The 24547-nt window shown below is 46.5% G+C and overlaps 1 protein-coding gene across 4 annotated transcripts in view; it reads right to left on the reverse strand.

The window, feature by feature from the left end:
* tnrc6ba (trinucleotide repeat containing adaptor 6Ba) overlaps window positions 1–24547 on the reverse strand; it is a 27351-nt gene continuing 2804 nt past the window's right edge. The window contains exons 3-21 of one of the 4 annotated variants that reach the window (XM_084077448.1): window positions 23540–23561; window positions 22478–22921; window positions 18912–22268; window positions 18110–18283; window positions 17244–17455; window positions 15095–15160; window positions 14777–14974; window positions 14110–14235; window positions 12072–12242; window positions 11612–11725; window positions 11155–11377; window positions 10383–10538; window positions 9425–9574; window positions 9006–9149; window positions 7717–7809; window positions 6056–6283; window positions 5457–5524; window positions 4982–5121; window positions 1–2742 (exon numbers count right to left, since the gene is read on the reverse strand). In XM_084077448.1, coding sequence (XP_083933574.1) covers window positions 2193–2742; window positions 4982–5121; window positions 5457–5524; window positions 6056–6283; window positions 7717–7809; window positions 9006–9149; window positions 9425–9574; window positions 10383–10538; window positions 11155–11377; window positions 11612–11725; window positions 12072–12242; window positions 14110–14235; window positions 14777–14974; window positions 15095–15160; window positions 17244–17455; window positions 18110–18283; window positions 18912–22268; window positions 22478–22921; window positions 23540–23561 — 6636 coding nt within the window. In that variant the 3' untranslated portion in view covers window positions 1–2192. Of the gene's footprint in view, window positions 2743–4981; window positions 5122–5456; window positions 5525–6055; window positions 6284–7716; window positions 7810–9005; window positions 9150–9424; window positions 9575–10382; window positions 10539–11154; window positions 11378–11611; window positions 11726–12071; window positions 12243–14109; window positions 14236–14776; window positions 14975–15094; window positions 15170–17243; window positions 17456–18109; window positions 18284–18911; window positions 22269–22477; window positions 23421–23539; window positions 23562–24547 lie in introns of all 4 variants that reach the window. The other 3 variants (XM_084077447.1, XM_084077446.1, XM_084077449.1) reach the window with 3 other exon arrangements.

Here is a 24547-nt window from a genome sequence, read left to right on the forward strand (position 1 = left end):
TGGACTTCAATTCAACCTTTATTAAGTTGTTCTCTTCTGCTTTAAATTAATTTCCTCTCCTTTTTGTAACATTTGAAATATTGAAATAAAACAAAAGATCCTGAACAGGAGTGATAATAAAGACCGACTTAATTTAAATGAATACATATCAACTGAAACAAATGAGCAAAATAATGTTGTCAAACAAAAGAAAACAAATACAACAGGTAACGTCTTAACGTGTCTGCAAAAAGAAAAAAATACATCGTTTCCAGCTCAGCTTGGTTTGGGTTGATTTGGCATCTCAGTACAAAATGCCTTCAGTTGTTTGCTTCTTAAAACAAAACAAAGGAAAAAACGAATCATTCACTTATTGCATTTGGACAAAAAATATATATATAAAACAGGAACAATATGCTGCTAAAAAAAACAACATATGAGACGTAATGCATTAGTGCCAATGTTGAACTTTTTTTTTCCATCTACACAAGTCCAGACACAAAAGTGGACACACACCCACACGAATGAGCACGCACTCTCGCACTCTCAGTCAATCACACTTAATGCAAGCTGACAGCCTAACATTTATTCACTTCCCTGATTGGGACAGATAAGTGTTCAAAAGCAAGCATACATGTATGCACACACGCAGGCAACACTTGTTACTCATGAATCTCTCATGGAAAAGACAAAACAAACAAAAACACACAAAAAACATTCACCATTGTAGCAATAACAGACACCTCTAATATCATCATCACCGTCATCTTTGTCACATATTCATCTGTCATCATACGGTCACACTCTTTTCACACTCCCACAGCCAGGAGGGCATCTTGAACAGCTTGTCAACAGGTGATCATAGTCTCATTATTTACTGCCTTGACAATATATAATAACAATAATAACCAACTTGATTTCTTGAGTAAGTACGAAAAATAATACAATAACGAGGTCAGTGTTTTAAGGGAAAAAAAAAAAAGACATCTAGATTTTCACAATATTCCGCACTTTTCGGTGTATGCCTTTTGTTTTGTTTTTTATGTAAAAAGAATACACAGCTGCTGTACTGTAAGTATAGGCGAGGATACAATTTTCGCATGTCAAATACAAGAGCCGCGTGTTAACTGTAAAATGGTTTAACTGTGTAAAATGGTGTGGCTGTGACATGTGTGTGTGTAGCGGGGCAGCCAGTGAAAGTGTAAACCAAACTAAGGCCACGGCTGCTGTTGACATCGACATCATCCTGCGAGGGGTTTTGTGTTGTAGCGTCACATGGTGGACTTCTGTCAAGGAAATTGGGCAGGATTCGTTGGTTGCGTCACCAAAACCCAGAGCCATATATAGTGCAAGTTTGGCTAATGTTGCTTGTTTTTTTTTGTTTCTTTTTTACCCTGGATGCCATTTTGGTGCCTTTATTTCTACCACAGCAGACATGTTGGTACCTAGGAAAAAAACAAATGCTCGCCCTTTGTACATGCTCCACCTCCCAACTGCTCTTTGCGCTTACAAAACTTGAGAACTCTGAAGTATGTCAGCCAGGTCTGTGAGGGGCTCAGTCTGCAAGTTTGACTAAGATAATAACAATTACATAAGTGATACAAAAAAACGGAGGAAAAAAAAACATCTGTGGGGAACTTAAAAGGGCAATAGCTAAACTTGTACGACGATCTTTGTGTCACGACCCTGGCTGGGTCTGTGTCCAGTGCATGCCTGAGTGAGAGGGGTGTGGGGGTGTCAGAATGGGAAATGTGGTGTGATTTTGGAGTAAAAAGATATAAGAGCAGTCCAGTTGAGTCCTAAGAGTCCGATGGATTTCACCTTTTTTTACAGGTTCAAGTTTTGCTGTTGATGTCTTCATTTAAAAGTAAAACAAGTTAAAGAGTGTGTGTGTGTGTGTGTGTGTGTGTGTGTGTGTGTGTGTGTGTGTGTGGGTGTAAATAAAGTGGAGCATATACTGAATATGTGTATACTGTGTGTGTGTGTGTGTGTGTCTGTGTGTGCGCGTGTAAGTTAGTGATACAGTAATGGACAGTGTGTATGATAGTGACCAGTGTAGTCAGTCACAACTTCGTCATCTGTTGTCAATAAATACAGACTGAAAATATGTATGTATTACAATATAGGTTTGACCTTTATGTATTTGTGTGTGTGTGTGTGTGTGTGTGTGTGAGAGAGGGAGACAGAGTCAGTAAGCCAGCCAGTGGGGCTTGTCAGATGGAGTCTGCCCCTCCCCCTAGCAGGTCCCCTGGCAGCAGCGCGGCAGGACTTCCCATCTGGTGGCGGTCCTCCATCACTGGGGACCCCCAGAGACTGCTACTGTGGTACCCCATGCCCCCCATCCCTCCCCACAATCCCTGCCTACTGACCTCCACGCCTCCTCCGCCCATCCCACCTCCCATCCCGGCCCCGTTGTTGCTCCACTGGTTGAAGACCCCCAGGCCATGCCCTTGACCAGCGGACGGGTCCGAGGAGCTGCCCGTACCATCGAGGCTCTGCCAGCCGGCACTGGAGGTCCCCACTGCTCCGTTTCCTGTGCCTCCTGTGGCAGTGGATACTCCTTCTCCTCCTACCACCCTCTCGCTCCCTCCGCTGCCATTGGCCCCCACCGAGGCGGTGCCAGGGGGTGCGGAGCCTGGCGAGCCGGCAGCCGTCCCTGCGCTCCCTCCTCCACCGGCTCCGCTCTGGGAATGTGCGATGTAGCGAGCCACTTCCTCCTCACTCACAAACTCAGCCAAGATGGTGGTGTTTCCCAGAACGCACCTGGTACAGAGAACAAAGTCAGTCACTGGGTGAATCACCAGTCAAATGAATAGAGTAGATAGACAAAATAGATTAAAAAATGATAAAAAAAAATATATATATATATATTAGTCCAGGCGTTTCGGGCCATATTTTGATGGAATCATGCACTTTACGATAAAAGCATGAAATTTGGCACACAGTTAGAGCATGCCATAAGGAACATTTTTGGCTATAGGGCCATCGCAGATTTGTCCTGTGGTAACCATGGCAGCCATTTTCCAAAATGGCCTCCATCTGCTGTTATTTTACCAATAACTCAGGTGCTAGACCACCTAGGATCTTGATTCTGGTGACTAATCCTACATTTTCAAGTATGAGGAATACACTGGTACTATTTAGAATTGTCCTGTGGTAACTATGGCAGCCATTTTTCAAAATGGCCACCACCTGCTGTCATTTTACCAATAACTCAGGTGCTAGACCACCTAGGATCTAGATTCTGGTGACTAATCCTACATTTTCAAGGATGAGGAATACAGTGGTACTATTCACAACATGCTAGTAACTACCTAACTAACTACAGTACATGAGGAGGCTGATACTCGCGTCATATTACACCTAGAAGATGCTATGAAGGAAGGATATAGCAAGGTGACAATACGCACAGTAGACACGGATGTGCTGGTCCTGGCAGTAATGTCAGCCCATCACCTCCACTTGACTGAGCTGTGGGTTGCTTTTGGAACTGAAAAGTTCCTTAGCTGCTACCCCAGACAAAATAGATGACTGGATGGAGCCTCTGGAGCGATTTGTGGTATTGCTCTATGACCGCACAAGCGGCCAGGCATCAGTGAATTAGGCACGGAAGCAGCTATTCACCCAGAAAGGTAGAACAATTGATGGACTCCCCCCAACACGAGCTGCACTGATTCAACATACAAAGAGGGCAGCCTACCAAGCTGGCCACTGCTGGGGACAGGCGATGGTTGCAGCCCCTGAACTCCCATCCCCAGGTGAATGGGGGTGGAAGAGGAAGGAGACAGGTGAATACAAATAATTTAATCCACTTCTTTACACTTGTAAACCTGTGATCTGACAATAAAGCTGATTCCAATTTTGACAGGAGGATGGGAAGTGCACTGGACCACACAGAAGTGAGCCTGGCCTGTCGAGAACTCCTCCGCTGTGGTTGCAAAAAGGGATGCAGTGGACAATGCAGATGTGTTAAGGCAGCACTTCAGTGTACTGCCCTTTGCTACTGTGGTGGACTGTGCAACTAACATTGTGTAGATTATCTGGCTTTATTGAATAGACCCCTTAACAGACGACGTCACACTGATAAGAACCAGTCTGCGCGGAACCAGTATGCGCGCAATGAAACCCATTCTATCAGGTCTCGCTAGGACGCGCCTCACTAGCCAACACACAAGAGGGGGTTGGGGTGTGCTGAAACCAGCGCACCCCAAAACACCAGGTTGAGAATTGATTGCGTGAAACAATCACCTGTGCGTCCAGTCTCAATGTTGGTAAACAAATAATTGGTCTATATGCCATTAGGCTATGACTCATGAGTACTCTGCCTTTGTTGTGTCTTATAGTCCATTGAAAATAATTATGCAATACTACTACTAATAAAAGAAACATTCTTGACTCTCATGTGTCAGTTTGAAAACATGTACTGTACTACACCATTATATATTTTGATGGGTTTACTATTATTTAATTAACTGAATGCCAGATATATGTAGTTAGGTAGTAGCATGTTGTAAATAGTACCGCTGTATTCCTCATCCTTGAAAATGTAGGATTAGTCACCATAATCAAGATCCTAGGTGGTCTAGCACGTGAGTTATTGGTAAAATGACAGCAGGTGGTGGCCATTTTGGAAAATGGCTGCCATGGTTACCACAGGACAAATCTAAATAGTACCACTGTATTCCTCATCCTTGAAAATGTAGGATTAGTCACCAGAATCAAGATCCTAGGTGGTCTAGAACCTGAGTTATTGGTAAAATAACAGCAGGTGGTGGCCATTTTGGAAAATGGCTGCCATGGTTACCACAGGAAAAATCTGCGATGGCCCTATAGCCAAAAATGTTCCTTATGGCATGCTCTAACTGTGTGCCAAATTTCATGCTTTTATCGTAAAGTGCACGATTCCATCAAAATATGGCCCGAAACGCCTGGGCTATATAGGAGGGGGAGAGAAACAGAAGAGACAAGAGATTGATAGACATGTGAGATGATTGTGTCTTACATGTGCAGGGCACTCTGGGCCTTGGCTGCTTCCTGTTTGGTGCTGTAGCGAATCAGAGCACTGCCGTGGGTCAGGCCGAGGTGAAAGGTCAGCAGAGGGCCGTGTTGCATGCAGATGGTCCTCAGGGTGGAGCCATCAATCTGGGGGACGCACGAGATGGACGGCAGTGGGGTTAGAGGGACAAAAAGGGCCAGAAATATACATGCCTGCTGAAATCAGAGGCAGGGAGGCAAATAACATCTCAGATATTATCTACTGATTATATTTTTGCAATTAGTCGTTTAGCTTAATTTCTCTCTTTAAAACAGCTGATTTTCATTAAATAGTAAATAAGTACTAGTGTGGAGCCTAGGGAATGGAGTTAAGAACCACTGCTTTGTGGAATCAAGTGGAGCACTGGTAGACTTGATATGCCGTTCCTGAAATGCTGACCCCAAATCTGGATGATGTCATCTTGTAGTGTGTGTATGTGTACCTGTGGCGTGAGATTGCTGAGCACCAACCAGCAGCTTCCACGGGAGCTGCCATCACTCCATGTAGAGCCTGTGGAGACAGCAAACAGGGGGATTGTTTTTTTTTAAGATATTTTTTGGGTATTTTCTGCCTTTATTTGAGAGGAAAGTACGCTGACAGGAAATAGGGAGAGAGATGGGGGGGTGACACACAGCAAAGGTCGAGGGGTCGGGAGTCGAACCTGCGACACGCTGTAAGACTGGATTACCAGACATGTGGTATGCGCCTGGACCGCTAGGCCAGCAGGCGCCCCGGGGGGGATTGTTTTCTGACTAAGGAAAGATGGAACTGATATCTCCAGTACTCTCCTCTCTGCCTACAGCCTCTCAAAACCTGATGAAAGACGAATAACTTCCCTTTGGTGGTTGCTAAAGAGAACTGGACTGGAAGCTCTAAACATCACCCAGCATTCCACCTCAGCAATCACAACACTTCCATCTTGTGTACATTTAACATTCTACCTAAATATTTCATCACACAGTACAGATGCACAAGAAAGAAACAAAACAAACAGGCTCTCTTCAACGGTGAACAAGTTGAGAAAATATGCTGGTACATTACCGGTGGCTCCCGAGGAGCTGCCGCCCCCTCCTCCTCCTCCCCCCCAGCCCCGAGAAGACATTCGCGGGGCTCCACTGGACCAAGGGGAAGGTGACGGCTGTTTGTGACTGGCTAGTCCCGGAGGCGGGCGGGTCAGTTGGTTTTGGCTAATGCCGCGGCTGGCTTTCCAGGGCTTGTTGTGTCCGATGGGCTCGGGAGGCCAGCTGTTCTTGTACTCTGTGTACTTTGCTGATACACAAGATACAAAATTGGGTTCAGGAGCAGTATAAAGCAGTAATTAGAAAATGGAGGGATATCCGAACACAAAACAACAAGACGGGGGCTTATGACGGCGTGGCTTCTCTGTGGATCTCTGATGTCATGTTGCGACTGCAGTCTTGCCCAAATTTGGAGGGACGACAGGACGGTGGATCTGAGCTTGTGAATTCACAAAATGTGAAAAATATTCACTATTACTATTTTATTTCACAAATGTGAAAAATATTCCACTCAGGGATTGACTTCCTTGGCCTACTGGCAGGCAATGTGACACAGATTGCCAATTGGTGTAGTGGTTTGCGAGATTACCCGTGGATGGATGGGTGGGTGGAGGGATGAACACTTAGACGGACGGGAAGACAAACATTCTTCTAGAGAGATCACCACTTGGCACAATGGCGTAATAATCTCCCAATATTTTATTATTTTATTCACAACGTTTCACATTGACCTTCATCAGGCATCGAGGATGAAATGTTGTGGAAAAGTGAAATAATTATTGGCAGCTTACAACCCTCCTTTATGTGATGGTTGAAGCAAAACATGTAAAGGCATAGAAGGGAGTGTGAATGGAGAATGAGAGATAGATAAAAGTAAATGGAAGGTGTTACACAAATTGTGTTCTTGTGTGCTCCTGGCAAGGATAAAACAGCAATTTATTTGGTTGGTGTTCATTTTTCAAGTGACAACTGTGCTTTTTGCTTCTTTGAAGAACCTACCTTTGTTTAATGTCAATTAACACGAGAAAGGGAGGGGGGGGGACTAACATGAAAAATGTGGTTGTGGCCACTCTCTCTTCCATAAATACAGTACATCTGCTTGTCTTCCCCCTTCCACTCTTCCTGTCTAGGCAAACATACATACACAGCAGTCTTCTGATCTGACAATTTTATATGGAAATATTGCAGAGATTACTTGAATTTGTATGTTGCAATCACAAAATCAATAATTCCCATCATATATTAATGAAAGGTACACAACCATGATAGTCCCACATATGTTTAGTACTGCAGCCATTTCCCTGTGGCCCAAATCATACAATAGTTCCCTGCTGTCTAGCCTGCAATATGCCAGAAGTAGTTGTGAGAAGATATTCAAGGAGAATATCGCAGCATCCTCCAGTTCCCAGCCCCCCCTCATGCAGCATTACACCTGGCCTATTGCTGCAGAGGTGGGCGGCACATTCAGACATATATGATTCAGAGAGTGACTTCTCCTACCTGCATGCCCCCACACAGACATTTTAAGCCTTAGGCATTAGAATGTGGGTTAGTTTGAGGTTAGGCATGTAACTGGTTAAGGGGTTGGGAGAAGGAAAGTAGTTAGTGGAAATCAATGGAAGATCTGTGAGGCCAGTAATGCGCGTGTGTGCGCGCGTGTGTGTGTCTGTCTGTCTGTCTTACCTGAGTTGTGTGCATTGCTGAGGGGGCTGTCTGAGGCACTGTAAGGCCAGGCACCAGGTGAAGGCAGCAAGGTGTTCAGGGGAGGGGTGGAATCTGCAACACATACCAAAAGACAACACGGGTATTGGGTACAGGCACAATAATACTCCAGCCTTTATATAAGCCTGGCTAAGGAAATACTCTCTTCTATAGCTAATTGTTGCCCTGCTAAAAAGAAATGCATGCAGGAGGCACAAAAGAAGGAATCAATGTAAGGCCAGTAAGGACACATGTGGCCACTCAGAAGTACGCAAATCTCCGCCACGATACATTCCCTACCTCTCTGCATCTCATCACTGTCAGGTGATTAGGATGACATTGTTTTGGTTGTGCGTGAGTATGAAAAGGCACAGAGCTATGGGGGAAGGATATAATGTATATATGTATATATATATATATTTATATCTACTAGGTCTATTACGACTATTTGCAGAAGGGAGTATTGCTTCATATTCAGGTACATAACTTTGCACTTAGCTGATCAGCTCAGCCTATTAAATCAAGTTACAACAGCAGATTTTTTTTTGTAGTTTTGTCAAGAAAGCAACACTTGCGCGATGGAGATAAATTAAGCTTAATGAGTTACAACAATCATTTGATTGAAATGTGCAAGGAAACATCTGTGATCTTTTTTTTTTAAGATCCATCTTAATAATATCGCATACAAAAAAATAGAGGCCTCTGTATTGGCCATACAGAGTGTTTTGCCTGGAGGCGGTCCACAACAGGGTCACCGTGACTCTGCGACACCTGTCAAACTCAGACACCAGACTGAGGGTAAATAAATATTCAGCACCGCTGCTACAACTTGATCCTAGGGGAAGCACTGCAACTTAATTATATTCTTTAGTCTACATTAGTACCTATATACCTACATATTGTACCTATATGCAGTGTGATCGCATCTTTACTGACACAAATCTTTGGTTTGGGTAATTGATTTATTTGAAAATTAAAACAATATGCTACAGACAATACATACAATAAATAGGCTACAGCCCTCAACTGACAAATGGGAGGAAATGTTGAGTAGAAGACAGTACAGGGGTAATGGCTTTGGTTGGATGCAATTCTAGACCAGCAGGGCTACATGTGGTTCCAAATACAGGGGACTTATTTCTGGGCGCAGGTGTCTCAGTATATTCGGTTACCAATGCAGTGTGTTCCGTTCACAAGAAATGAGAGACAAGGCACTGCACTGCACCTGTGCACCAACACAGCCAGTGTGTGTTTGTCTCTGCAAGGCTTACCAGTGTTATCTCTTAGCAACTGGTGCTCAGTGTCATTGAGGCTGGGCGAGCCCGAGTTTCCCATCATGCTGCCCGGGGTCATGTAGGGGTCGGACTCTGGGTCAACACGATCGATTCCCTTCCAGGGCACGCCAGGCTGGAACTCTGCCGGCATAGAGAAACAGATGGTAAATAAAAGCTTTGCATACATATTCACAATTGTATTCACTCATCAAAGTTTGTATGTTCATGACACACACACACAAATTACTTGTACTCTCTTACTTTAATCCCATCTGCTGTAGTTTAACATAGTTTTAAAAAAAAAACATGTTCTTAACTTCTTAGTTGACTTTCACGCTTGTATAGTTGGATAAGAGTCAAATCCAAATTGAACTTTCCCTTTCTTGTGAGTGAGTTATCCTGAACGTCACGCTTACCAGGGGGCCAGCTGGGAGAAGCAACAGTGGTCTTGGAAGCCATCTTGTTGCCAGGGGTGCGGTGCCAGTTGTCTCCCAGGCCCTCTCCTCCCACCATGTCATACTGAGAGTAAGGAGAGCCCCCGGGCATCTTCATAGGGGTGATGGGACCTGAGAAAGATAAATGTGTTACTGTACATGACATAATATTCTAATCTCCAAAGTACTAACTCTAACGCTATTATATGAAATTCTGTCTGTCAAATGCACGCCCGATGTTAATGTAAATTGGCATAAAATATGCCCCTATATGGACTGGACATGCCCGAAGTCAGCACAAATGGACAAATATGCCCATGTATGGACTCGACATGACCGCCTTCACAGTAAATCTGTGTTTGTAATCACCTGGCCAATTCTGCTAATGCAGCTAATGCCAGCGCAGGGAGGAAATGAGAAAGCGGGAAGGAGAGAGGAACACCTCGATCAGCGCAAGAGAACAAGAGAAACAGAAGCTAAATTCCGATACTCACATAATATTTCTACCTCCTTACTTCCTCCATCAGTGAAATTGATAACCTGCCAGAATGTGACTATCTTGTGGACTTCACATAACATCAGTGTCTGGATTTAAGTCACTGCTGCTCACGTGACTTAAATACCACTAGGTTTAACTCTGGTAATAAAAAAAAAATGTACGTTCGGACATTGACATTAAGTGAAATCCACAAGATGGTTACATATTTCAGCAGGTCACCATTTTCACCCCAACACCGCCATGCTGGAGGACAGAGGAGGCAGAAATGTGAGTATTGGAATTTGGCTAGAGAGGGAGAAAGAGAGGGGGAGAAAGAGAAGGCGAGTGAGAGCCTATTTCACCCTTGCAATAACCTGGCCAATGGGTACCAAAACCCGAACAATGCTGAACAAAAGTGGGAAACTAAGAAAAATAAGTTATAAAACAACTGCTTTCACTCACCATTTTTGTGGATACCATTGTCCGGTGTGGGAGGGTCAGGTGGCGAGTGTGCCTGCTCCATCATCCATTTGAAGCGAGACTGCTGGCCTCCCAGGTCCTTCAGGGCCCCGGGGCCCCCCAGGTCCAGACCTGACAGGCTAACTCCAGAATTAAAACCTGTTCTCCCCAGAGAAGGGGCAGATGGAACGAGAGGGGAAAATTGTCAATGAAAAGAAAGAAGAGTATTTTCTAGTGCTTTTGTGAAGCTTATACTGGCATACTGAGGCATACTTGCAAAACCGTATTAATACGGTTTTGCAAATACACCCGTGAAGTGCCAACTTTCCTAAAAAAAACGTATATATATACGTTTCTTTTATCTTTTTGTTTTTTTCGTTTATTTCCATGCGGGAGGGGCTAGAGCAGCTCTGGGATCACCCTAGGCGATTCTGAGAAGGAAGGGCCAGATGGATCACCGTGTCAAAAACATGGCTCCCCATCCGCTTCCGTTCTATTTCCTTCTCTAAAACCCCTATAACTCCGAAACTTTTTACGCTGGGGAAAACAACACATTTTGCATCCGCGATCGCTCCGCCATTGTTACTCGCGTTAGAGATGTTCCAGCCGTTAGACAGGACCATCGGGTAAAATGGAGGCATGCTTTTGTTTTCATGGCTCGCTCGTCATGGAGTCTACAGCTTTAAACAGCACAATGGAGCTTAACGGTGAGATTCCCGGCACCGAACGTATTCTGTTATTATAAAATTCTGGCATCCAATGTGTTAAGACTCACCAGAATAGCCCAAGTGTGATTTCTGGTGCAGGTCGGCCACGGAGCTCCCTAGGCCGGGGTGGGGCAGGGAGTCTGCCCCGGGCAGTTTTTGTACCCCGACTCCTCCGCCCAGGTGGGACGGGGAGAGTTTAGAACCCCCTCCGATACCCCCCGCTCCTCCTCCAACACCTCCCAGCTGCTGCTGCTGCCTCTGCTGCTGGAGTACTGCCATGATCCTAGCCAGCTGAGGACATGAAAAGACCACAATGACAATCACAAACTCTTAAGTGTGAGGTTCATTCACAGAATCGGTTTTGCGATAATACACACGGTGTAAAATTACAGATTTGTTTTATGCTTGATACTGCACTAGTGCTGCACCAATTCTAAAGGGGAAGTGCTTGGTAATTGCATTCCCTTACTGCATGTGTGTGCAGTACAGTATGGTGTGGTGTGTGTGTGCAGTGCGCATGTGCACCTGCTGTGGGTCAGCCTGCTGGCGTACATTCGGGGTGAACTTCCTCTGGTTCTGCAGCAGCTGTTGCTGCTGTTGAGGCTGCTGCTGCTGCTGCTGGAGAAGAAGCTGACAGGCCTAAAGAGAAAGAGAGAGGGAAGAAAAGAAGGAACGAAGGAGAGAAAGAAGGAAAAGGGAAAGAATAGGAGCATGACAGAGGACAATGACTTTTATGCACACCAGAAGTATACAAGCTTTGAATAATAGTCCATAGCATTATGTGATGTAAACAAAAAAAAAACTGTGAAGAAAAACGTTAATGGTATAAGGATATATTCTAACTCCTTGAGTTAGCAAAATATTTATCTCCAGAGGTGAACTTTACTTTCACTCATTTTTCCAGGGTAGGCGTGGGAAAAGAAATAAATAAAGCAAACGGCTAACAGATAGCGAGTGCTGGTGAAATTCCCAGGCAGCGACTCACCAGCTGGAACTGGATGTGTGGTGGATAGATGCTGCTGAGCATAGCAATGTGCTGGGGGGACAGCTGCGGGGGGAACACACCTCCTCCGACCCCCGCCACCCCGCCTACTCCCCCGACACTCCCCACGCTCCCGCTGGGAGGGGGCATCTGCTTCAGCATGGACCCTGGCACCTGAACCCACAGAAACACAAATTAAATTAATAACAAAATAATCTCTCTAAACTCTGGGGAAGTGGTGATAGTAACAGTTGTAACTGGCTCAGTTTGCATACAACGCACAATTTCCTCAGGTCTGAAATTAGGTGCAGTGGGCGCAATCCTTTGTCTAGATTCTAGACAAAAATAATGTCCCTAGAATATTATTTTTGATCTGCAATATAGTGTAGGCCTAAAACAAATGCCAGCACACGCCCATCACTATGGGAACACAGAATACCTCTGCTGTAACCGCAGGGAACACGACAGCATGAATCTGTCTCACAAAGCGCTTTATTGATTCCCTTTGATTTCCTCTCCATAGTGGAGGGTGCTTATTTCAATCAACTGTGTTAGCTGACATTAACAACTGGCTGTCCGGCTGTTGTAGTGGGGTGAGTGAGTGAAATGGATCCCATCCCTGAAGACAACATGTGTTTCACAGAATTGTCTTACTTTAGGAGCAATTGGGGTAATGAGATAAACAAAAACAGTATAACAGTGTTTGACAGTGGTGTCAGAAGCTACACTGATATAACTAGGACGGCCTACTTGGGGCCATGTATGTAGGGAACGATGCAAGTCATTCCATTTATTTTACTTGATCTTTGTCTCCGCCAGGAGACTATGTTTTCGTTCTCGTCCTTCCGTGTGTCCACCAAGCTAACATTGGTCAAGCTTCACGTGACACGTGACAATATGTTGAAAGGGTGTGCTTTGATTGGCTAGCGAGACGCATGATGAAATAGAGACCTATAAATAGGTGTGTCACTTCAAAAGAACATTTATTCTTTTGAAGTGAGGTAAGACAGGATTAATCAGGAACAGTACTGGCGGAGACCTGTGCTCCGAGGAGCACATTTTCTAGTTTTTATTTTGAACATGAAGGTAAAAACTGAATAAAAAATAAAGAAAACAATGTATATTTATATAGGCTATGCGGCACAACCGTTATGCAAAGTTCAGTTAATCAGTTAAGCCAACGGGTCGGGTTAGCTATTAGGGAAGCCGATGCATACAATCTCCGAACACAAAGATAATTTGTGCCGTCACGCCGAAGGCTGACAGATTCTCAGAAATAGTTGGTCATTCTAAATTGCATGGGACACACCTCAGGGTCTTAGGGGACACACGCCAAGTATGAGACTGAGCGGTCGGACAGAGTGACACATACACACAGATTCTGTGAATTATAGTATAGAAATTATAGTATAGATCATACATGGGCAACTGGCGGCCCAGGGGCCACATGCGGCCCCCACCGTCACTTAATGCAGCAGGTTAATATTGGAATACTGATATATTATTGATTTTTTATTATTGATGTCTTTTTTATGTCCAATGTATTCGTATTCAAATTCATAAAACTTAACATTAGTATAACTAAATGCATTTGAAATTAAATAAAACTGTTACTTTTCAGGATTCCAATTGAAAAATAGCTAAATAAAATCTGGATTCCAATTAAAAAATTGCAGAAATAGCAGATCTACAAGCTCAAAACGTGTTGCACTGCGACACATTTTGAGCTTGTAGATCGGCTATTTTTGCTACTTTTGTGTGACAGAATGGCGAAAAAAGTAAAAAAGTTCAAATAGGGAGATAAGAGGTGTCTGCCCGACAGTATATGCAATGTGGCCCTCTGGACTGAGTGTGAAAATATAGTGGCCTTCCAGGCCTTCTCCATCATCAAAGTTGCCCACCCCTGGTATAGATTATGTTAAAAGGGAAGATCAGCAACGGTCACAAAAACACTGCACAGAGGCAATTCTGACCATAGCCGTAATGGGATGAACCCAGTAGGAAAATCTGAAAAAAGAACGCGGTAGCTTTGGTACCTCACCTGTGGTGACAGGAACTGATGAGGCACTTGCGCTCGTATCCCTGGGGAAGGGTTTATGGGTGGAACAGTTGGCTGGTGTCTTGACTGGGGCATCCCGCTGCTGCTTCCAAACATGTTGTGACCGCCCTAAAACCAGAGGTAGGGGGGAAGACACTTAAAAAAACCTGAAGTAACGAAGGAGCAACAGAATACAAAGAGATATGCAAAGCATACGTACACAGCTACAACATACAGACATGTAAGACATTACGAGACAAAGAATGAGATCTCCAATAACTTTTCTAGTGGGGTTAGCGGTGGAGTGACAAACGAGCAACATCTTACTTGTCTAAAGGGGATAGTGTGGTTGAAGAGGGGGTGGGACTTGTAGAGAGTGGGTGGAGAGTACAGAGAGCAAGGACCCTCCTCCCCAAAGCACCCATCCTGATTGGTGAAAGACAAGGTCTGTCCACGCCAACAGGCAATGGCATTTGCCCAATGTAAAAGGGGGGAAGGGAGGGGAGGATGTGGAGAGGACACATGGGGTCGACCAAGAAGGAAAACAAAGGCAAAAGTAGGAGAAATGAAAAGGACAGGGAGATAGAAGACAACAGAGTTAAGTAGACAAGAGAGAGAGAGTAACCCAACAGACAGGAAGGAGTCCCCATATATGGTAGCCGGCCAGTACCTTGTCATAGTAAGATGCAGTGTCCCCAGGCCCTGCCTCTTTGGAACCAGGCGACCGATAGGGCAAGCTTCCTCCTCTCCCCACTTTTCTCATGTCTCCGTTGTAGTCATTCATGCCCATCCCTCTCTTATCTCCATCCATCTTCTTATCCTGGAGACCCGGCGCCATGTCCATGTTCCTGCTGCTGGAATCGTCCCCCTGTCCAACGCAAAAGGCTAAAATGAGAATCACCTCAACTAATCATAGAAACTTAGGATGACATTACCAAAAGTATGGTATACATTTGACTTTTAAGTCAACCTTGGTGACAAGTCTTACCAGTAGCCCCATGTTGGAAAACTGTCTGTTGATGGGATTCATCCAGGAGTCTCCTCCACCAGGCTTCTGAAGACCCTGACAGAAAATGAGAGGTATGAGAGGTTTGTTGCAAGGAAAGATATTTTTAAGAAATCTCACCTGTGTGAATATGCCACAGTAATACTCTGGCTATACACCTTTTCAATGTATTATTATTAATATATATTTGAAGCTGCCCTTCACCCAAGGATACAAACAAAATAATAATATAACAGAATAGGTAAGGAAGAGCAAGACTAGGAAAAAATGACTGGTGTCGAACTTCGATGATAGTTAGCATACATCCCAATGCCGATCCTGATGTGTGGGAAATACCTCATGCTAAACTCCAGGGTGATTAAATAATATTTAAAATGCCTACATTGTGATAGATAGCCAAGACCTAATAAGAAAGGTCTGAATTACTGGCTAAAGTGAAGATTTAAATTGGATTTTTTTTATTTGGGGATGTACATGCTTTGTACGATTTCTTTTGGCCTTAGTGTTCACATCTGAATATACCCGTAACATCGTGATTAGTGTTTAACACCGGGATTCCCGGGATGCGGGAATCCCGGGAATTCAGGGTTTTTTACCATCCCGGGAATTCACTTCGGTTCCCGGGCTTCCCGTTTTTTTTTTTCTTGTTAGAAATGAATACTAATTAGTAGAAAGGCCTATCTACAGCGTGGAGGAATTACTATTATAATTAGGCAAGTTACTTGCCGCGTTGCCGACCAGGGCAGGGTCCCATCGTCCCGTTGTGAACCAATATGGGACGCACTGAATGTAACAGTAATGAACAAAATAAAACACAAGTGGCCGTGATGCCCCCTGCCTGCCCTGCGCACGCTGATTTCACTGTTTCCTCTGCTGTCAATATGGTAGACACCAGTTGACTAGTTCAGATTCAACATCATCAAGTGAAACGCTGCATTAACAATGGGTAGGTTTGATGATCGATCCTATATTCCAGCTTAAAATGCGCGCAAGCCAAGCAATGCTTTTTGATAGAGAGAGAGGACAGACCGGAGAGCTGGAGAGAGAGAGAGAGCGAGAGAGCGAGAGAGAGAATTAGACCGATGTGGTCCGATTTTTTTATCATCATTAATGTAGCCTACCCTACCTACACTTGCATTTTAGAACGTTCAAACTACCATTTTACTAGAACTACCCAGTAGAACAAGTGAACTGCACAACAGCTGTCTGTCTCATTGATTGTCAGTGCTGGCAGCACATGCATGTGCATCAAAATCACACTACAAAACCCCACATTTGATCAACAACAAAATATAGATTAATAGACAACATACAGCCAACATCCCAAAATGGAGTCTTATAATATCCAGCAAGTAGCCTAATAAATAACTGCAAACAAATGACAAGTTTAGGCTATCAAATCAATATCCTACAAAAGTAGAGATAAGCTGTGACCTCACCGGCGCTCTGATGGACAATAAATAAATAATCCTTTGCAAATTCTCTTGTCAATAATGATACAAATGGAACGTTTATTTCAGCAGCTAGAGTTTGACGTTGTTTGAGTGTTTTGAGCGCAGCTCCTCGTTAAGTTAATTGTCTTCACCCGCTGCTGCGCAACAAGGCAGATCTCCGATCTCCGCCACTATAGGCTATTATATTTATATATTATATTTATATGATTTTAAAAAATCAACTTAAGTCATTATTAGTGCAAGTTCATAGGTGGACACAATAGGGACATTTGGGCACCTCGGTGTAAAATTGGCTATTTAAGTATCTACATATAAATGCATTTTAGTGGGCACTTCTTTTTTTTTTACCCTTTAACGGGAATTCCCGGGAAGCCCGGGAAAAGGTCTGAAAATTCCCGGGAATTAAAATTGGCTATTTCCCGGAAAATGTTAAACCCTAATCGTGATGTACCAACTTAAAATATGGGAAGTAGTTACAAGTGAAACCCTACTTTTAAAACTGTAAACCCATGTTACTGCCATAATTTCACTACTGATGCTATGCATGTAGATTATTCAATAAAATTATAGCCATAAATGATTTTACCCAGTGATCAAACAAGAGACCAGAAGAAAATTTGGAGAGACATGCAACCCAACCCAAGCTAAATAAATGTCATCTCCCAGATGGGACCCACCTTGTTGCTAGGCTTCTTCCCAACATTGCCCTGCCCCCAGCCCCCATTGCTGCCCTGACCCCAAGACGAGCTGCTTCCCTGGGACCCAGCGCTGTTCCACATCCCACCTCCTCCTTCTTCCTCCTCCTCCCAGCTCGAGTGACGGGAGGCAGCCATGGAGGCAGCCATGGAGGCCTCATTCTCACCCCAGCCATCTTGCATAGACTTTGTACCTACAGGAGCAAAACACTGGTTAATACACCCATCATGCTGAGGACAAACAGTAGGCAGAAAAACAGTTCTGATTCATGAGTTTTAGTTTAAGTACAGTAAATCCTCTAGCCCTAGTATTCTTTATGCCATATTCCATCCATAACTACACTTTAAGAAATGCAGTGGGCATTTAAGCAGTGGGCATTTTCAACAACTAGAGGTTCGGGCGTTCGGGCCACACACACTTCCGACCCGACCAATATGTCTGAGTCATAGTGTCGTGGGCTTTGTCAGAGTACCCGTTGTACCAGTCTGTGTCCCTTTCGTGCCCATATATGAAGATGTTGTTATCTGTCTTGTCTACCGGTGTCCCTTTTGTGTGCATATATGGAGATCTCTGTATCTGTCAGTCCGTGTTCCTTTTATGCCCATATATGGAGATCACTGATGTCATCAGTATATGCCCATGCGCCCACGAAAATAGCTCACAACGAAATGCAAAGCATTGTGACCTTGTAGATCGGTTATTTTTCCAGAATGTTCGGCCCAGAATAAGGACGGTAGACATCAGCAACACTATATAGCTATCTCAGCCAACCCATGTATGTATGCATATATGGTTACAGCGATAAAACAAAAGTGGACCCAACAAATGAAAAACTACACATTCTCACCAGATTTTATGGGATTGGGAGACGGGTTCCCCCAACCTGAGGGCTTCCCTGCAGCTTCATCAGAGTCTCCCCAGCCAGTAGGTGTCTCGGTGGACTTTCCCCAGGCTGCTGTGCCATTGTCCACCATAGTGTTGGTGGGACTGGTGGGAGAGGTCGCGCCCCAGCCAGATGAACCTGCAGGTAAACATGGAGAATGTAGACTGGGTTACGTTTCCACAAGGAACCATGCGTTTGCTGCTGCCTTCTTTTTGTCTCCGCCAGGAGACTATGTTTTCGTTCTCGTCCTTCCGTGTGTCCACCAAGCTAACATTGGTCAAGCTTCACGTGACACGTGACAATATGTTGAAAGGGTGTGCTTTGATTGGCTAGCGAGACGCATGATGAAATAGAGACCTATAAATAGGTGTGTCACTTCAAAAGATCATTTATATCTTTTGAAGTGAGGTAAGACAGGATTAATCAGGAACAGTACTGGCGGACACCTGTGCTCCGAGGAGCACATTTTCTAGTTTGTATTACTTTCACTTCTATGTTCCAGAATCATATTTCAGCTTGTAGCAAATGACCACTGCAGTTAAAATGGCCATAGAAAAGAAAGAACGGATAGCATGTTGCCATGTACAGAGTAAACGAGAAAAGGAATAATTTCTTCTAGGTGAAAGTTTCCTTTAAGAACACAAAAAGTTTATTCTAGATTTAACTACATTATTAACATACCCATGACTACTCGCCTGTAGCTGCTCTAAAATGTCAAGTTTTAAGATAAAATGAATTGTACACACAAGGTCTTCTTTTCTCTTACCCATAGCTGATGCTTTCCCAGTGTTGATGTCCCTGTTTCCCACAAGAACTGAGGACTGTCTACTGGGCTGTTGCTGAACTGGAGGCCCCTGCTGCTGCTGCTGTTGTTGCTGCTGCTGCTGCTGTTGGTGGTGGTGCTGCTGCTGCTGCTGTTGGTGGTGCTGCTGCTGCTGCTGCTGTTGGTGGTGCTGCTGCTGCTGCTGTTGGTGCTGCTGCTGCTGTTGTTGGTGCTGCTGCTGCTGCTGTTGTTGTTGTTGGTGCTGCTGCTGCTGTTGGTGCTGCTGCTGCTGTTGTTGTTGCTGCGGTGGTGGTGGTGCCTGTCCTTGCTGGCTGTGTGCTGGCGTCTGTTGGCCGGCGGGTGCACTGTTCTTATCCCACAGGTTCACCTGCTTGCTGTTGTAATTAGTCGGGTCTCCCCACGCTGACGTTCCATCATCAATCTCGTTCTTTCTGCTTATGGACTGCGGTGAGGGTTCTTCCCAACCGCTCGCCTCTGATCCGCTACAACCACCACCACCACCACCACCTCCACCAGCTCCAGGGACGGGCCCCGAAGTCCAGCCTGAGCTTTGGTTCTGATTCTGGGCTTGGGAGACAGGCTGCTGCCGTCCCCAGCTCCCTTGCATAGCCCCTTGGTCCGGCATTTGCTGCTGATTGCGGGGCTGTGATTGTTGCTGTTGCAGTGGTGCCTGCGGGCCTTTGATTGAGCCCGGCTGGCTGTTTGGCATCTGTTGCATTTTGTTTCCCCCTGCTCCTCCGCCAGCATTCCCTCCGGTCCAACTCTGATGTGGTTTGGACCCCTCTGTGTCCCCAACTCCCCCCACCCCGCTTCCTCCTGCACTCCCTCCTGCCCCTGTGCCTCCGGCTCCCCAGGTTCGTCGAGGGCCTGTTTCGTCCCAGCTCCCCCACGTACCCACGTCCGAATTCCCACCCGAGTTTCCTCCCCCTTTCCTCTCATCTCCCCATCCTCCTCCACCTCCACCTCCTCCACTATTTGATTTGGGCTCTCGCTCACCCCAGTCCCCGCCTCCCCCACCCCCTCTGCCCTGACCCCCAGACCCCCAGCCTCTTCCACCTCCTGCACTGTCTCTTCCCATCTCCTTCCACCCCGAACTCCCTTTCTCCTCCTGACTCGCTCCCCAGCCGCCGCCTCCAGCCCCAACACTTCCACGTGCGGGGTTACCCTGTTGTCCAACATCTCCCCAACCTCCACCATTTCCTCCTCCATTTCCTGCTCTATTGCTTCGCCACTCCTCGTTCCCCCATCCTTTTGAACCTTGGCTTTCCCCGGCCACAACCCCTCCCCCACCATTTCCACCCCAACCTGTAGCCTTCCCCTGCTGGGTATGTCCCGGCCCCCCTCCTGCTCCCATACCAGCTCCAGTGGTCATCGACCCAGATTGTGAGACGCCAGGATTTCTCATGTTGGAGCCTGAAGGCGGCGGGCCCCTCCCAGACAGAGAAGCTCCACTACTGCTACTGTTGCTGCTCTCCCACCCATCTCTGGAACCCCCAGCTGATGGGGAGGGGACCAGGGAAGGATTGATGGCCCCTGGGCCCATCGGATCTGTGCTCGGGTTGCTGGGAGCACTGGAATACTGAGACGAACCGTGAGAAGACGGCGGGTGTTTGGACGAAGCTGATGACGACGAACTGCCCCTGCCTCCTCCTCTGGCTGTTTCAAGGTCCCAGGATGTGTTCTGTCGTATCTGTGTCTGGCCCCAGCCGGTGTTGGACAGAACTCGGGGGTCCAGGTCAGGCCGGCTAAGCAGGTCCTGTAAGGCAGCTTCAGCATTAGGCGGCGGCGGGAGGTTGGGACGTTGGAAACGGTTGTAGCCGTTTCCTGCCCTGGAACTGGCTCCACCGCTGGATGATGATCCTGCTCCTCTTCCTGCCGCCACTCCTCCCCCCTGACCTCCAGCAGCCCCCCCACCCCACTCCCCCCCTGTGTCTCCTTCAGCCTTCTGATTGTCCCAAGCTCTGGTTGCAGTGGCAGCCGTGTTAGGGGCGGAGGTAGAGGTGGCGGCTGGGGGGTTGCCACTGCCAGTGGTGCTGCCTCCGCTACTGCTGCTGTTACTGCTGCTTGCACCACCCTGTCCCTCCCCTACTGGATTACTTCCCCCCACAACACTGGAACTTCCACCCCAGTCTCCACCTGACGCCCTTTCACCTCCTGCTCCCGATGACCCCCACCCTCCCTGAGAAAACCCGGAGGTTTGACTAGCGACCCCCGCGCTTCCAGCACCACCCCAGGCATTACTCCCACTCCCAGGACCTGGATACCCCCAGCCAGAGGTGCCGTTGTCCCCTTCAGCAGTTCCAAATCCTCCTACCCCACCACCTCCTGCCTCCCATCCATCAGTCCTTGAGGCACCCGTTTTGGAATTGGCAGCAGGGTAGGAAGGCTGGCCTCTCCACGAGGTGGTGAGGCTGAGCTCTCCCCCACCACCGACTCCTTCTCCTCCTCCACAGTCCACTCCTGCACCTCCGACCCCACCCTCCCCTCCCCCTGGCATTTTTGGTCCGACTTCTCCACCCTCCCACGCCCCCCCGACTTCTCCCATCTCTCTGTCTCTGGATTGCATTTGGTGAAGTTGGTGCTGATGGGCGTTTGATTGATTCACAGATAAGGATGGGTGACCCCCCAGCACCCCGACCGCTGCCGCCACCCCCGCTCCCGGCTCAAGGCCCAGGGAGGAGGAGGAGGAGGCAGGGTTGTTGGCAGACAAAGATCCCCCGGGGCCGCCCTGGTGGTGGTGGGAAGATGGACCTCCTTCCCCTGTGGTGGCAGAGCCGTCCTGCTGCACCAGGGCAGGCCAGGCCGAAGGGTTGGCATTTGGGTTGAAGTTGGCACCTGGAATCCCACTGCTGCCATCGACGGGGCCACTGGCTTCGTGGCACCCTGGCACAGTGGGGGCTTTGGAAAGTGAGGAAGGCTGCTGCTGCAGCAGCAGTGGCTCCACTGCGGCCGCCGCACTCCCCCCTCCGAGATGATGACCCTGGGAGGCGGCCGCCGCACCCCACGCCACCCCACCGGACGACTGCATACATTCATTGGGCAAAGAGAACGAGGAAGTTGCTGAGGATTGGTTGGCAGAGGCACTGACGCTTCTGTTCACAGGCATTCCGTTGTTGCTGCCGCTCGTCATGGCCACTGGGGCTCCCCCTACGTCACCACCGGCGATGCTGGGCCACTCTTCCAGGTCATTGCCGTCGACGATCACCTTCTCCCTGCCCTGAGAGGAGGCCTGGCTGCCTGAGCACACCCCCCACATGGAATTTGCATAATTAGAAGTAGTAGAAGAAGCAGCGACTGATGATGAGGTGAGGGCCAGTGAGGACACGGCTGCACTGGAATCTGAATAACAAAAAAAGTGACTTGTTTTGTGACAAATCAATAGAATACACAACAAATATTGAAAAATCAAAACATTTTATTATTTTAATATTGATTGATCAATCATGAAAATAATCATTAGCTGCAGCCCTAATTCATATCAATGTAATCTTTCACTCTGGACAACTCAACCCATCTTGAATGTGACCTTTCATGACCCAGACACTAACCTGAGGATGCAGCCATGTTTGTATTTGAGCCATCCGCACCTCCTCCCCCTCCCAGCAGCATGGAGGACAGTGGCGGCTGGCCCCTCTTCAGTAGCACTTTGTGGTCCTGCTGGCAGCGGAATCGCGGTGGCACTTCTCTGGGCATGTAGCGCTGCTGCGGAGGCACCTGGCCACCGCCAGGCACCTGTCCACCACCGCTGTTACTGCCGTTACTGGAGGCACCGGCGAGACCGCCCCCAGGAGAGGAGGAGGAGGAAGAGCCGGCAGTGGTGGAGGGCTGTCCGTTGGCCACTGTCGGGCGTTTAGCATTGTTGCCGCCCTGTGTTGGAGGCGAGAGGGCGGCGGTGGCCGGGGAGGGGGAGGCGGACGGGGTGGGTCCAGGGCTGGGGGAGGCAGAGCTGCTCTGGGTGACTGGAGACTGGGCTGATGCCGGCTTGGTCAGGTCTGGCATTGCAGAGGGAAGAGCGGAGGGTTGAATACACACACAGCTCTTTGTGTTTGTTTCTATAGCGTACCCTGATGCAGTAGGGACTTAGTGCAACATCAATGGAATTTTGGGTAACAAAGTCCCCAACAGCCAAGTCAGCTTCACTAATCAGATGTAGGTCTAATGTTTTCATGAAAGCCAATCCGCTGCTGGTTGGTCAAAGATGGGGGTTACCTCTAAATGTTTCCAACGATCATGGTGCATGCATTTCTGCACCAGAGAAACATCCCCACTCTGATGCCATGGTTAAAATGAAATCATTCTGTAATAGTGAATTTCCAGGAAATGTAATAATTTTTGTCCAATTTGGTTTGGGAATGACATTGAAAGGGGATATGAGGAAACAAAAATGACCACATCAGTGGAAGTTAAACAGGGGAATCTAACATATATCTTTATGTAGCAGGACTGGTGAATGCACAGACTCCAACTTATAACCTCAGCAAACAACCTTTCCTAATCCAAAAGGGAAAAAAGAGCAGATTTAGAGTAGGTATACCAGAGAACCTTTATGAACATACCAACCAGTCAAACAGTGAAGTCAGACACAAAGACACCACTCTGCTGCTGCTTACCTTTGTTTTTTTGCTCTGCAACCTGAAACAGACAGATAAAGAGCATATTAGTTACCAATTAATCATTAAGAAAGACATAGCAAAGTTGGGACACTGTAAATGTGGTCAATTTCATTCATTCAATACTTTTTTTTTTTCTTAAGTTAGCTAAACCAAACAGGCCAGACAGGAGAGAACTTGAGAAAAATGGGAAAGAGTCCAAGATGTGGTTAGAGGGGGGGGGGGGGGGGGGACTCCAGCCAATGTGTGCCAACAACAAATCATCTATTCAAGATCCCACAGTTGTCCAGACTTGTTGCGTTTTTATAATGACACTGTTGGAACTAAGAGTTAGGAGGATACTTTCATAACTAATGGAGGCAAGATTCTCTGGTGTTCATAATGTTTTATATATGGTTCTTCGTAAATCTAGACCTGAGGGCTAGTTAACTTTTCATTGATGCACAAAGTAAACTCCTCAGACATGCCTTCACTGCCTTGTATCTAAGAATTATCACTTTAATGACAACAGACTGTCCAAAAGAACCCTGTTCACCTCTTTATTCAACTAACTGAAATTATGTCAATGTTGCTTCAGTTATGGGTGTGCACCGTGCATGAGCTCCAATCACAAAGGCCACGGCAATGTTATTTTCACGGTACAGCCTATGGTGTGTAAATGTTCTAATTAATTGTGAACAGGTAACCTAATTCCAGTAAATTTCATTATCTTTTTTGGTCATTTATCTAGCAATATGTGGTGATATTTTGAAAATTAACTGTCCTGTTCCAATGAAAAGAGAACAAATAATGCAAACTATGTATTCAGAATTGGGAGTGGGGAACCGTTGTGTACAATGAAGTATACATATCTGCATGTAAAGGGCAACTTTTAACATTTTATTAAGGAAAACGTTAAAATCGGACACTTCCCAATGTGTTGTGTCGAGAGCTCACTCCTCTCTCCGATTCGCCAACCGAATCAGTGTCTTGATGACATTGTATGTGTTGTCATATTTTCACATCCTC

This window comes from Gymnoscopelus microlampas, assembly GCF_963454915.1.
Source record: "Gymnoscopelus microlampas genome assembly, chromosome: 14".
NCBI lineage: Eukaryota > Metazoa > Chordata > Actinopteri > Myctophiformes > Myctophidae > Gymnoscopelus > Gymnoscopelus microlampas.